Source organism: Corvus kubaryi, unplaced genomic scaffold (assembly GCF_017639235.1).
Source record: "Corvus kubaryi isolate FWS band 111438036 unplaced genomic scaffold, C.kubaryi_AGA036_p1.0 37394, whole genome shotgun sequence".
In the NCBI taxonomy this organism is placed as follows: Eukaryota; Metazoa; Chordata; class Aves; order Passeriformes; family Corvidae; genus Corvus; species Corvus kubaryi.
In genome coordinates this window covers 13,973,688-13,987,256 of record NW_024581133.1, presented here as the reverse complement: position 1 = coordinate 13,987,256, position 13,569 = coordinate 13,973,688, and the positions used below count along the sequence as shown (strand labels likewise).

Below are 13,569 nucleotides of genomic sequence, written 5' to 3'. Positions count from 1 at the left end.
TCTCACATGCTTTCTGGCTTAAGTCTTGTAAATTTAGCTACTTAGATCAAAAACATCTAAATAATCTTGGCTTAAAATATCCTTCTAGGCTGTGGTCTAATTCTTGTACAGTAAAAACATTTTCTACAAATAAATTTTGCAAGGTCTGCAAATTGTTTGCACAAAAATGTTGTTTTGAAGGACTTTTTTTAGTGCTCTTGTAGCTGAAGCTCAAAGTCAATTTACCATCTTTTTTTATTCACTTTAGACAATTCAACCTTCGAATGAAGAGAGATACATCTCTTTTTAGTGATGACTTCAAAGTAGAAATATCGAACCAAGTAATTGATTATGATACCTCCCATATATACACTGGACACATTTATGGTAAGTGTAACACTTTGAAGTGGATGAAAGCAGTTTTAAACAGGAATTTTCCAATAGTACATGGAGAAATTTAATATCTGTATGATTAGATTATGGTTAAACTTTAATAATGCATCTAACATATTTAAACTCCTATCTGTATATATGAGTCACACTTAACAAATGAGTATTTTATCTAATAATTTTCATACCCATAAAACTTGAATTTCAACTCTGTTTATAAACATACTCTTAATGGAAGTCTGATGCATTTAAAAAAAAAAAGGAAAAAGTTGTATGCATTGGATAAGAAAGAAATTAAGTGCCATTCTTAGTTTAAAGGATAAAAGGGAATATAGAGTTACCATCATTAAGGGTAATATACCTGATTTCACTAAATATGAAAGATAAAATTGATTAAAAATGAAGAAGAATTACAGAATTAAAAGCAGATGGAAAGAAGAAATGGATTAAAATTTACTCTGCCCCTCTTTCTACTGTTCTGTTTTCCAGAAGATCTTTCTTAGTGATCTTCTGTTTGAAGTCTTGAAGTGAGCATTTTCAACTTTGAAAAGTAATAAACACAGTTAGGGCTTCATGTGCATCTTAGCAGACTTATTTACCAGTTATTTTAAGTAGGTCAGAAGGCTTTTTGATAGTGGGATTCTGAACTTTCCTCAATGGAAGCGTATATAAACATTGTTTTGGCAGAATGGTCTTTCATTCTTTGTGGGAAAGGCTGTTGAGATGCTGCATGTTGTAGCAGTCAGTGATTAAACTTTGACAGTTGTACTTTTCCCTGATCGTGACTGCTTCAAATACAAGTTCACTGTCTGCCAGGTTTAAACCTAGCTACAGTTTTAAGAGGATTATGCTTGAAGAGAAAAATGGATGTCTTGAATATAGGAAAGTCTTTCTTTAAAAGCTTTCAAAGTTCCATATATACTCTGATTTTACTATTTATTTTATATTTCTGATTGTATGAACAGATGTATAAGGACAGGATTTCACAGTAGAATTACATGTTGTGTACGTAACAGCTTTAAAATACAGAGTTGAATTCCTTATATGCTTTTTAAACATGTCATTTATGTGCCTGATTGGGAAGCTACTGAACTTGGTGACTGTGATTTTGCTGTAACTGTTTCTCTTACTGATGGATAATCTTAGTCTTAAAAAATCAGACATGTCTTTGTTAGCCAGAATCTTATTACCCAGAATTCATGCAGATTTTTAGCAGTTGGGAACTGGTACATGATTAGGATAATTATGCAAGTACCTTGTGTTAGCAGTGAGCTTAACACCTTGGGTAGTGTGATGTTTGAAGTTTGCTCAGGGCTGAAAGCTTTTTGAAGGGTATAAAAAAACTAATGCACTTTGTCCCTTAACAGGTGAGCAGGGAAGTTTTACTCATGGGTCTGTTATTGATGGAAAATTTGAAGGATTCATCCAAACTCACAGTGGGACCTTTTATATTGAGCCAGCAGAGAGATACATAAAGGACAGAAACCTACCATTCCACTCTGTCATTTATCATGAAGATGATATCAGTGAGTACTTCCATTTTGTGCTACAGATGAAATATTTTTTTTATTAAATGTCAAGACCTGTAAGCCATTTGTAAGCATCAAATGAGACTTTGGCTTGTGTATGACACTGTGAATCATGCTGTCCTCAAGTGATTCATATGCAGTTATGGTGTGAGAGGGATTTATAGCAAACCAAAGTGAGTCTTCTTTATTCTGCCATTTTAAGAAATACTTAGCAGTCAGGCTTAAGAGTGCAAGCAGTACGTTTCCTACCCAATGGATACTTTGAAAATACATTCTTAAAACGATCTATACTAATTGCTCTTCCATGTGATCTGGAAAATAAAAGATACTAGAAGTTCAAGTCACTAAATGATTACCTATATCTCATGAGGGTGACATTTGTGTGAAATAAAAGCTTCCCTTGCGTGTGTCTGTCACATGTGCCTTCAGAGAGCTCTTTAGAAGAGGTGGTAGCACCCAGTATGTCCCATTTTACACAATAGCTGATGGAAGTGTACAGAGAATAGTACTTAAATTTGACAACTATAGCCCCAGAAATCTAGCTTTAGTGGCAAATGCTCAGAAGGATGAAAAAGTACCATGAAATACTTCTACATCTTCAGAACTGATGCACCAGAGTTCACCGACACTCTACCTGCCTATTTATGTATGATCAGTCTTCAGATGTAATACAAATCAGTTTTGTTTGATGCTTAAGTTATACTGAACCTCAAAAGTACTGCAAAAAAGTTTGATCCCAAGTCTAAATTCTTCCAAGTAGATGTTGGCAGAGAGTCAGTTTAACTTTTGGTTATTGAAGCTAATAAACTGTCTTTCCAGCTAACTGCAGGACTCCAATCTTGCTTAAAAATCAATTTAAACCATAACTTCATTTAAAAACATGTCCCATCAGGCCATTGTGCAAACCCTAGAAGACTTGAGTTGGAAATCTCATTTGCAATTGGATGAGGAGGCTTGGATTAGATCATTAGAAATGACTTGAACCACTCTGATAATGATATATGTATAAATCATTTTCAAAGTATGTCATAATGAGACTGCATTGTGAAAAGCAGTGTCGAAGAATAGGAAGTTAGATGAGGAAAATTTCTCACTGTGATTTGGATTTGTATGTTATAATTTTCTCGGTGCTGTAAGCCACTGAAAGGACAGGGTTGTTGCATATTGCTTTCCTTGATTACTTCTCTTGTGTGAATGCAGTGAAGAGAAGTGATCTTTCTCTACTAAAAACTCAGCAAATTTGGGTGGGTTTTTGTTTTACTTTCAATGGCAGTGTGCTGTCTGTGAGTATATTAAAATTGCTGTGAGCTAGCAAATATGTTTGTCCTTCCTGTTATCTCATTCTGTAAATATGATTACTAACCCAAAATCAGATAGAATTTCCATAATGTTAAAGAGCTTGTGAATGAAAGCGTTTACTGGATTTGTGAACAGTATCTGTTTTCTGACTTCTGATCCTGTGAACAGTATCTGTGCGTCAGCGTTTTCGGCCAGCAAACAGGATGGGGAGCCTGGACAGGCATTCCAAGAGCCTTTTATTGTTTTATTCCATTATCAATCTCACATAGAGTTGAGACAGAGGTGGTACGAAGCTCACGCTGTCACAGGCATCCCAAAACTTCCTTGTTACAAAGCATTCTTAAAAGCTTTTTAGCCAATAGCATGCTTCTAAAATTTACAGACAACTGTTTTAACCAATCTTCAGTAACGCATCTGTTGTACACAATACTTGCTTGTTATGCCTTATATAATAATGCACAATATTCCATTATTAGGCTTAAACTTATCTATCTTGCTAAGCATATTTTTTGCAACTTCAAAACATATCTCAGCCAAACCTAGAAACTCTAACCATTGTTTTAATGTCCTTGCTTGCTATATAATTGTATCCTCTTCTATCTTCAAGTTTTCGCAGCTAGAGCTGATTCCTAAATTCTTTTGCTTCATTTCTAAAATCTGCTTTTTTCTCACACCTAAAAGCTTTTCCACCTTTTTGTGCTTCCCACGAGTGTGTATTTTCCTGGTGCTCACAAGACCCATACTTGAGAATAACTTTACAGGATTGCATTCCATATTTTTGATTATCAGAGAAGCTGCAGCGTGAGCTTCATTTTCATCCCTGCAGAGCATTGCTGGTCAGTTCACCGGGGGGAAGTCAGTTCAAAGGGGAGAAGGCAGTTTTCCCTGTCAGCTGCAGTGGGAGTATTACTGGCTTTGCTCCTGTAGCAGGAGAGTAGTGGGGGAAAAGTAATAAAAAAGTTACAAAAGTCTGGCATGAAACTCTGAGATACATCTTTCATAACATTGCTGTGAATAATTCACACATACTTCTGAGTTTTGTGTTGGATCTTACAGGTCTCACTGAACAGTTTGCTTCACAGTAGTGGGAATATTGGACTTCCACTTATGTAGGACTTTGTGTAAATAAGTCACTGTCAGCTTCATAAAGGGTTTTATTAACTAACCCTGTTGTTCAAAAAAGGGGGAGGAGGAAAGGAAGAGATGTAAGGCGGTGATGTGCCCAGTTTTCAAAGGTTGAGACAAGGAAGAAGATTGTCTTGTGTCCCAGTTCCTTGTGCTGTAAATAGTGACTAAAAATATTCTTCACTGTTATCGAATACTGACAGAAATAGAACTGTGCCTTAAAGAAGCAGATAAATTGATTTTATGAGAGTTACTACTTCATTTTTGTAGGAGTGATCTCTGTTGGAAAAGTAAATGGATTGCTTTGGAAACTGGAAAAAGTAATGATGAAATGGTTTCTTACTAATATCTTATTAAGGTGAATGGGAGCAGGATATGTCGGGGTTTTTTTAATTATTCAGGTGATGGTATTTTGGCTTACATTGTTTTTCCTCTTGAGTCTAGTGCATCAAAACCATCAGTTAGAAACAAATTCATATTATCAGAGGGCATGGTCTAAATCTATTCCAGTGAGCCACATTAAAGCAGCAATACAGTATGGCTTCCAAATCACCGAGTGAGTGAGCATTGCTGCTTGCTCAGCAGGGTTGAAAATAGCCCATCCTGGTGCGAAGTCTGAGCAGCACTATTTAAAAATCCATCACTCCTGTTGGTTTCTGCCAGTGCAGTCTGATGTGCGTGTGTTCTGATTGTATAGTGTCACTTTAGTCATAGGGATCATAGATGCTGTTAGGATTTCTGTTGTCTGAAATATCTGGAGTATAGAACTACTTCTGTCTCTTTCTGAAGAGTGCTTTTGAAGCTAAATTATTTTTGTCTTTCATGAGACCTATTTTTGCATTGAACTACAGCTCTAAAAAACCCCAACAACTCAAAAAAGCTAAGATTTATAGTAGATTTGTTGTTAATTTGTTGTTACTGCTCTAGTCTAAAGCCAGCTCTTGTGAAATAGTCAAACCACTACTATCTTACGTAGGACAAAAGCAACAAAAATAATCACATTTCTAACTCGGGAGAGACTGAGGTAAAAAGTCATCTTTGCCTTAATTTGGGTATTTTTTTGGTCACCCATGTTTTCAGCCTTTTGAAACAATATGCTTTTTAGTGCTTTTCAGAAACCACAATGCAACATATGATTAGCATCTCAATGAGTTCTTTTTCAGTAGTTAAACAAAAGTTGTTTTGTAAATGGGGATTATATTGTCAACTTTATAAGGCAGCTTTTGTCTGTTACAGTGGATCTGGTGACCAGTGGAAGGCAGCCTTCTATTCATGACTTGAAACACAAGTTGAATGATTTTAGTTTCTAAACCAGTCTTGATCAAACTGTTTTATAATTTAGGGCTAGAAAGATGCAAATTGCTGTTTAGATTTAAGATATTTAGGAAACATTTCTTTAAGGCTGAGGATTTAATTTGAACTATATTTACTTTATTTAAATAATGTTTGCTTCAAGTGTATCCCTGACTTCATACTGTAAAATACAAAATCAGTATTTCATCAGAACAACAGGAAGATCCTGTTCAGACCTTCAGGAAAATTAACATGGTCACTTCATTCTTTATGGTCTTGGAAGAACCATACAACTAAGAACAGAAAGTGGTGTGGTTTGTAATTTTGCAAAGCCCTATCTGCTAAATGGACTGACCATTGCAGACTGTGTTATTAATGAGAGCCTGGTTTCTTTTTCATCACATTGCAATGACAGTTGTCATAAGAGCACAGTGTTACAGAGTGCTGCAAATGAAATCTGTAATAAGGATTTTTTTTTTTTTTGTATCTGCTTGCATTTGAATTTTATTCTGACAGTATTGCTTTTGCTAGTATTGGGAAAATCTCTGTGGCTGTTAAAGAATTGAGTTTTCCTCATTTGTAATGGAAGTTTGATGTCATCCTTGTCCCAGATGCCTAAATCCAGTAATTATTAAGCAGTTCACCTAAATGCTTAACAGATCATACTATTTACTGATAATTAGAAGAAGAAAAACCAAATGTTCAGGAATGTCTTTGTGGAAGGTAGTACACTTTCTTAAAAGGAAAAAATCCTTATTTTGAGCATCTGGAGTTGTATATATCATTAAAAATCATCTGCTATCTAGTTAGAATAAGACATTGTTGTCAGAAAGCATGAAATGACAAGATTTTGTGGGTGGTTTTTAGATTTATTGTTACTATATTCTAGTCTTTATTATTTTTTAACATTCTGCCGGGATGTACAAAAACCAAAAATGGACAGTACTAGGAAAGAAAAAGTTGGGGGCTTTTTGCCTAATGATTTTTTCTAGTTAGAAGATGGAACCTGCTATTAACCTCTTCTGTAGCTCTCTTGGAAAATAGTCTTCTACTTTCTCTTCAACTCTGCATTCACTGTAAGCAATCAATTTGTGGTGAAGGCATGTTTTTTTCCTTTTCACTTCATAGGGTTGTGCTAGGGATAGGCTAAGAAGCTCTTGATCCCAAAGAGCTGGCAGAAGGCTGCACAGAAAGCTGGCACATCTCAGAACACTGGAAAGCTTCACAAGAACATGCATTAGACTTCCGTCTTGTGGGTCAAAACTGTCCAAGTCATCTGGCACCATGTAGTTCTTGCTTAGCTTCAGAAATTTAAAAATGGAACTGCTGCAGGGAATGATGGAATAGGAAGTCTCAAAAGATGAAGAGGGAATGGTGCCTTCACAGTTTGGGGGCAGTTCAGCATTTAGCAAATGAAAATTTCATACGCAGCTTTCCCCGTAAGTTAGAAATGGTTCCAAAGTGAACTATCCTGTATTACCTGTCTCCTGTGATTAGCAGGGAGGTTTCAAATCTGTCCGTGGGGGATTTGTCTTTTCCAGCACATACAAAACCTCGGCAATTGCTATTGCAGACTGTTTTGTGTTCAGTTTTTTGTAATTTTTACTGTCATGGCTTTAAAGTGTTTCTTACTAGATTGCTTTTGAAGTGAGAAATATTGGAATCGCAGGCAGTCAGTATAAAAAATTTGTTAAGGGATTTCCTAACATCTTCAGGAAACAAGATAGAGAGAAAAGACAGATTATTTTGTGTTATACACTGAGAGCATTTATTTCCAGTACTGTTCTGTCAGTTGTCATAATGCTTCGGAGTGGGGCTCCTGCAGGAGTTGCTTTCAGGGTACAGTGGTTTTCTGCAGGGGCAGTGTATGGTGGAAAGGCAGGATGGGCCCTGGGTAACCTGCTGTTGTTGCAGAGATAAAGTCCGTGGTGTGAAGCCAGGTCATAGGTAATGAAAATTTGCATTGGACTAAATACAGTAGAATTTTTTCATACTTGTTTGAGGAAAAAAGGGTGGTGGAGATGGAGAAGGGAAGGATCATATCTACAGTCCTTTGCTTGTAACTCCAATCTAGTGGTATTAAACAGGATCCTGGAAAGTACAAGATGACTTCAACAGAGTAGTGCTTTTTGTTTAATATTGGTTGTGGCCAAGTCAGTGTTCCACTATTGTGCTGGAGCAAATTGGGTGAGGTGACTTGCACTAAGAGCATATTTTTTCTCTTTTTCTCTCCATTCTTCTGGCACTGTGCCAGGGCTAATTGTGCTGGGAGGAATGTGATGAGACAGCAGTTCAAAAATGGTATTTGGGTGGTGGTAGAAATTGAAATGAGGGAAACTAATATGCAGAAAGTCATGAAATAATCTTACCAGGTAAGCTGTATATTGACATAGTTTCGCAGTATCATGCAGTATGACTGCAGGAAACGGGCACAAGAGTCAAAGATAATTAAAGGCTGCTGTCAGATGAAACCATATCAGAGCCCATATTCCAAGGGAGCACATTTGCTGTGCTCCAGCTGCTGCCAAGCCTTGACTCCACAGCCTAGACTAGAGCTAGTCCAGGACAAAATCACCTGAAATGCATATAATGTGGGCATCAGGTCCTTGGTGCCTAGGCTTTACAAGTCTACTCTTACATGTCTGTTCTATTTACTCTGTGAGTTTGGATCCCCTCACCAAACAAAAATAAAAAACAAACAAACCAAACAACAACTCCCAAAAAACAGCAAATCTTGGTAAAGTTTGCACATTTCTGACAAAAGTGGCACTCGGTTGAGATGCTAAAACTGTGGTTTGCCCTACAGAAACTGACTTGTTAAGTTTTCAAATTTGTGGCTACAATAATCTGTATTCCATTATTTCTTACTTGGGCACCACTTTATGATGGAATCCAGTCTGCAAAGAAATTGAAGGGACAAGTATTCAGTACTTCTCATCTTCAGAGGAAGCTTCTGCAAATACAGCTTACAAATCTGCAATAGGTACTGATAGTAAAACCTTAGCGTGTGTGTCTGAAGCACATTCCCTTATGCAACAAAGTCTGCACTGGCAACTATTGCAACTATTATTGTTGTTGAACAGGTGATTGTAGGATATTCTCACTAGTTTGGATCTCCAGCATGTTTAACTAACATGTAGTGGTTAACTAAACCATGGTTCTATCCATTAGCGTATTCTATCCATTCCCTTCTTACGTATTGGTAGTTAAGTAGCATAATGTGAATACTTCCAAAAAATCTGTGGAAGATGAATAAAATAATAAAATCCTCTAAGAACTTTAGCAAGGTTTCTTAGCTCATTTACCAAGTAGCATAAAAAAACCCTTTCTCTTATCCAAGCAGTCTTTAGTATACTTGATCTTTAATAACTTTCCATTGTGATGTCATTTTTTGAAGGCTGCTTTTAGTTAAAGGAAGTGGGTACAGATGTGTAAATAAAAGCTCTCATTTTTATGTTAGACGTTGCTCATTGTATTTTCTTGTGCTGCCTGAGAAAATAATGTTAAGAAGCAAATGTCACTTTTGTTCTGTTTGTAAAACTAAGAATGTCTTAGTAGAAATGTTTAATGAATAAAGGCTGCATAAACCTTAAATCTTCTAATGCTTCCCTCAAACCACATGCACAATATTGGACACAAACTGAATAAATTGCAGTGATGCAGCCGTATTTTGGACTTGTACTTGGAATTTGAAAACTCAACCTGGCCTTCCTCTTTTTAGAATATCCACATAAATATGGACCACAAGGAGGTTGTGCAGATCATTCAGTATTTGAAAGAATGCAGAAGTACCAGATGACTGGTATAGAAGAACCGACGACAGAGGTACAACAAAGGCTAATGGATTATGTTGATTAGTAGTTAGTGTGGTAACTTCCTATTTCTTGTATGTTGTCTCTTTTACTTTTGGTGAAACGTCATCCCTCCACATTGTGAGATACTTAAATTACTGCTGGAGGTTTCCTTTTACATAATTTTTCTAAATTCTTTTTCTCGTTGCTTTTGTAGCATAGATGTTCTACTTAGAGTCTTAATGAATCCTATGTGATCTCAAATTTTTCAACAATTAGAATTTTAGATGGATGTGGAAATCAAGCTTGAAATGAGGAATATACTTAATTGCAGTTGAGAAGGAAGAGTCTCAAGATCCCTTATCTCCAAGTAATACATTGGTTCTAAAGAGTAATAACTTCTAGATTTTTGGGTTATGTTAATGTAACACACTTGGGATATCTGAGTGATTTCAGTGGAAAGTTGAATGATATTGGTGGGAGGGTCTTCCTAACAACCCTGTAAGCTTGAAGGGGTTGCAGCACATTACAGATTGGCTGCTGTAAGAGGTAAGTGGAAGGAACTTGTGTACCTACGTAGAGTCCCACAGTGGGTTTGCCTTCAGGTTTGCACCACATGTAATGAAATATTTTTTCCAACAGCAAGTTACTGAGTTTCTCTTAGACTGAGTTCTGAGCTGTTCCAAGTCTTGGCATAATTTTGTGGTGTCTGCTAAATATATATCAAGAAAACTATGCAATATGGCTTGTCAAATAGCATTAGCAACTTAGTTTATTTATGTTGTGACTCCAGAAATTGTCAACATTAATGCACTTTTCAGCATTGGTAACAATAACATGCTTTTCCAAAAGTTTGCTTGTAAAACTTCATGGAGAGAGAGAGGGCCATCAACCAGTGAGTACTGTAAGGCCAATGTGCTACCAGATACCGCTTTGACTAACCAGTGTTCCTTTAACTTCATGTTCAGTGTCCCATTTGTTCCATGCTGGAGTGCTTAAACATTTCTGTTTGCTGAGGTAGCTGACTAAGGTAATTACAATTTGAAATAACTGGTGTTAGGGAAGGCGCAGTTAAGTCCCACCAGTGCTGATTTTTTTTCCTAATCTACCAACTGTTTGTTCATCTTAGAAAAGGATTATAAAAAAGAAAAATTCCAAAGATCACATGAATGAAAAAAATCTATGTAACATTAACTGCCTTTTGTAATATAAAATGAAATGCAGGGAAAGCTTTTGCTAAGATGACATACAAAGTATTTGAAAACTGAATATAATGTACTTAATTCAAGATTCATCAAACTTCGCAAATTAAAGAAAAAGAATGAAAATCTGTTTGTATTAGCGGAGTATGTTTATGAAAATTCATTGTTGTTTTTAGGTAATCTAGTTCAGCACATAGAGCTACAAAATTAATGTATTTCTTTCCTGTGCATGTGTAGAAGCCTGTTGAAGAGCCTAAGAAGGATGATCCACAGCTTTTGAGAAAAAAGCGTGCCACTCAGGCAGAAAAAAACACGTGTCAGCTGTACATCCAGACTGATCATTTGTTCTACAAGCATTATGGAACCAGGGAAGCTGTGATCGCACAGGTATTTCCAATCCTTTTGTTTTAAATCACCTGCTTTTACTTCGTGTAGTCCTGATAAATTTCATGTAACTTATCTGCATGTATTTTTGCTTATTTACTTTATAATCTCTTGTTTCATTTGTTAAAGTGGTCTTGACATAATTAAAACAGCATTTTTTTATTTTGCTAAAAAAATGCTGTTTCTGTGACAACAGTCCTGGGCACTTGTGCCTCCTTTAATGGCAGCTCTGGTGTGTTTAGCACCTGTGAGCAGGACTTGCAGTCTGACTGTTCTCAATTGTTACTCAGAAAAATATTTCCTGAAGAGTTCTGTCCTGTTTGACAGCCTGCCAAGCCTCTGTTTTAGCACTTGCATAGGCTTCCCTTTGAAATTTTAACTCAAAACACTGAGCTAATGATGCTGAGATCTATTCCTGTAGTATCTGGTGGAGTGGATGGTTAAAAAAGCAGGGGCAGCTAAAGGCAGATGCTTTTCATTTGTCAATATACTATTAACTGGGAAAAGGATCGATTTGATTTAGTGGTTTTGCTCATAATTTGCTAAAAATAAGCATGTTAATGTACTTCTCCTGAAGTCTGAATTTTCACTGCCACTTGCAGATCTGAATTTTACTATTTATTCATCACACTATGTAGGCAATTCGAGTAATATTTTTCAAAGCTCTGAAGTCACCTTCAAAATCAGCTTTTTAGTGTTAGCATTTCTGTGTGCTCCAGAAAAGGTAAATGATTTGTTTTTCCACATTTGTGTTCTGCCAGAAATGAAAGAATAATTCTTACCAAGTAAATTTTTTTCTCCAAAAAAGAAATACAATGCTTTGAATATGATTTGAACTACAGTGTTGTCTTACCAAAGCAGTGAATAAACAGGTATCACAAACAGGTATCTGAAAGTTGATGGAATTATGTCTTTAAATAAAGGCAAATGGCAAAACCCCTTGGTGGTATCTGGCGTGGTGGTGATGCAGGTGCTGGTAGTGATTTATTTCCATCATGGGCCATCATTTAATTAAAAAGGCTTGTTAGAGTTCCTAGAGCACAAGATGATCTATTGGAACTGTAGGCCTTGCAGCTGTTGCTGTTTAAGATGAGCTATAGTGTAGCACACAGATCTTTGAACTGTAGATACTTTTGTTTTTGACAGATTTCCAGCCATGTTAAAGCGATTGACACAATTTACCAGTCAACAGATTTTTCAGGGATCCGTAACATCAGCTTCATGGTGAAACGAATCAGAGTAAGTTGTGTTGGAAATGTTTTCAGCTTCACTGATGCTGTTTGGAGGCTGTATTCTTCAGATGTCCTGATCCTGTTCACTTATTGTTTTGTAACAGTTCTTTAGCACAAGTGTCTCTGCAGTAAATGATGCCCTAAACCATTTATTTGGTTTGGTTTTAGTGTTTATTGTCAAAAGCCCACTACTTCTGTTACTAAGCTGTGGTCACTTTTTCTATGGGAATCAACTTACTTTGTTTCAGCACTGTTGTTGTGTGGTGAATAGACTATTGCTACTGTCCAAGAACTTTATTACTAAAATAGAGAATGGCTATCCAGGTTGAGGCTTCCTTGTAAAAGTGATAATTTAGGAGGATAAATAGAAATTTTTGGGTACTGATGGAAAAGAAATAGAAGGAAATAAGACAATGGTGATGTACTACACAAATGCAATTCTTCGTTTATTGTTGCACTTTTTTTTCTAAATATTGGGATGGTAGCTTGTCAAGGCATGTAAATTTTAGACATCATCTTTAACTACGTAACATAGCAAGGTACTGACAACAGTAAGCCTCTTAACTGGCACGTGCAAGTGGAAATGAATCCTGTCTTACAGTTTGTTTCAATTTACTTTTAGATTAACACAACCGTAGATGAGAAGGACTCTTCCAATCCCTTTAGGTTTCCTAACATCGGTGTGGAAAAGTTTCTGGAACTGAACTCAGAACAGAATCATGATGATTATTGCTTGGCCTATGTGTTTACAGACCGTGATTTTGATGATGGAGTCCTTGGTCTGGCTTGGGTTGGAGCCCCTTCAGGTAATTCTATATGAGCCTTCAGTGCTATGAGATAAAAGTATCGTACGTAGGCACTAGGAGAAAGGTAGACTGTGTCTTTTAAACTGACAGTGAACACACAAAAATCTCCTAGCTTTTAACAATTTTGGTTGGAAGGTTTGATTTTTTTTTTTTTTTTTTTTAGTATATTGTGTCATTTCAATTCATCTTTCTGTACTTCTGATGAGCAGGATATGAACAATAAAGAAAAGCATATTTATTTTGTTATACAAAGGTGATATTATTTGGATTGCTTTTTATTTATGGTAGGTATGAGTGACCAGTAAAGTGACAGATGAAACAAGTATTTCTGCTCTATATAAAGAGAGCTTACAACTATGCAGTTTAAATTTTGTAGTAGAACTACACTGCAGAACCTTTAGGTTTTCTAGGTAGTATTGAAAGAAATTTTTTTTTAAATCAGTGAGATCTTGTTCTGGGAGATAACAGAATAATTATTGTGTGACTCTTCTTGAACTGATTCTCATTAGTTTCAGTCTAGTTGTGTATTTTGGGTCTAA

At 36.2% G+C, this 13,569-nt stretch overlaps 1 protein-coding gene across 1 annotated transcript in view; it reads left to right on the top strand.

Annotated features, from left to right (window-relative positions):
- ADAM10 (ADAM metallopeptidase domain 10) overlaps positions 1 to 13,569 on the top strand; it is a 43,228-nt gene that overhangs the window by 20,201 nt on the left and 9,458 nt on the right. The window contains exons 3-8 of the mRNA XM_042039458.1: positions 248 to 366; positions 1,737 to 1,895; positions 9,337 to 9,440; positions 10,846 to 10,995; positions 12,139 to 12,231; positions 12,847 to 13,030. Of these exons, the coding sequence (XP_041895392.1) occupies positions 248 to 366; positions 1,737 to 1,895; positions 9,337 to 9,440; positions 10,846 to 10,995; positions 12,139 to 12,231; positions 12,847 to 13,030 (809 nt within the window). The remainder of the gene's footprint in view (positions 1 to 247; positions 367 to 1,736; positions 1,896 to 9,336; positions 9,441 to 10,845; positions 10,996 to 12,138; positions 12,232 to 12,846; positions 13,031 to 13,569) is intronic.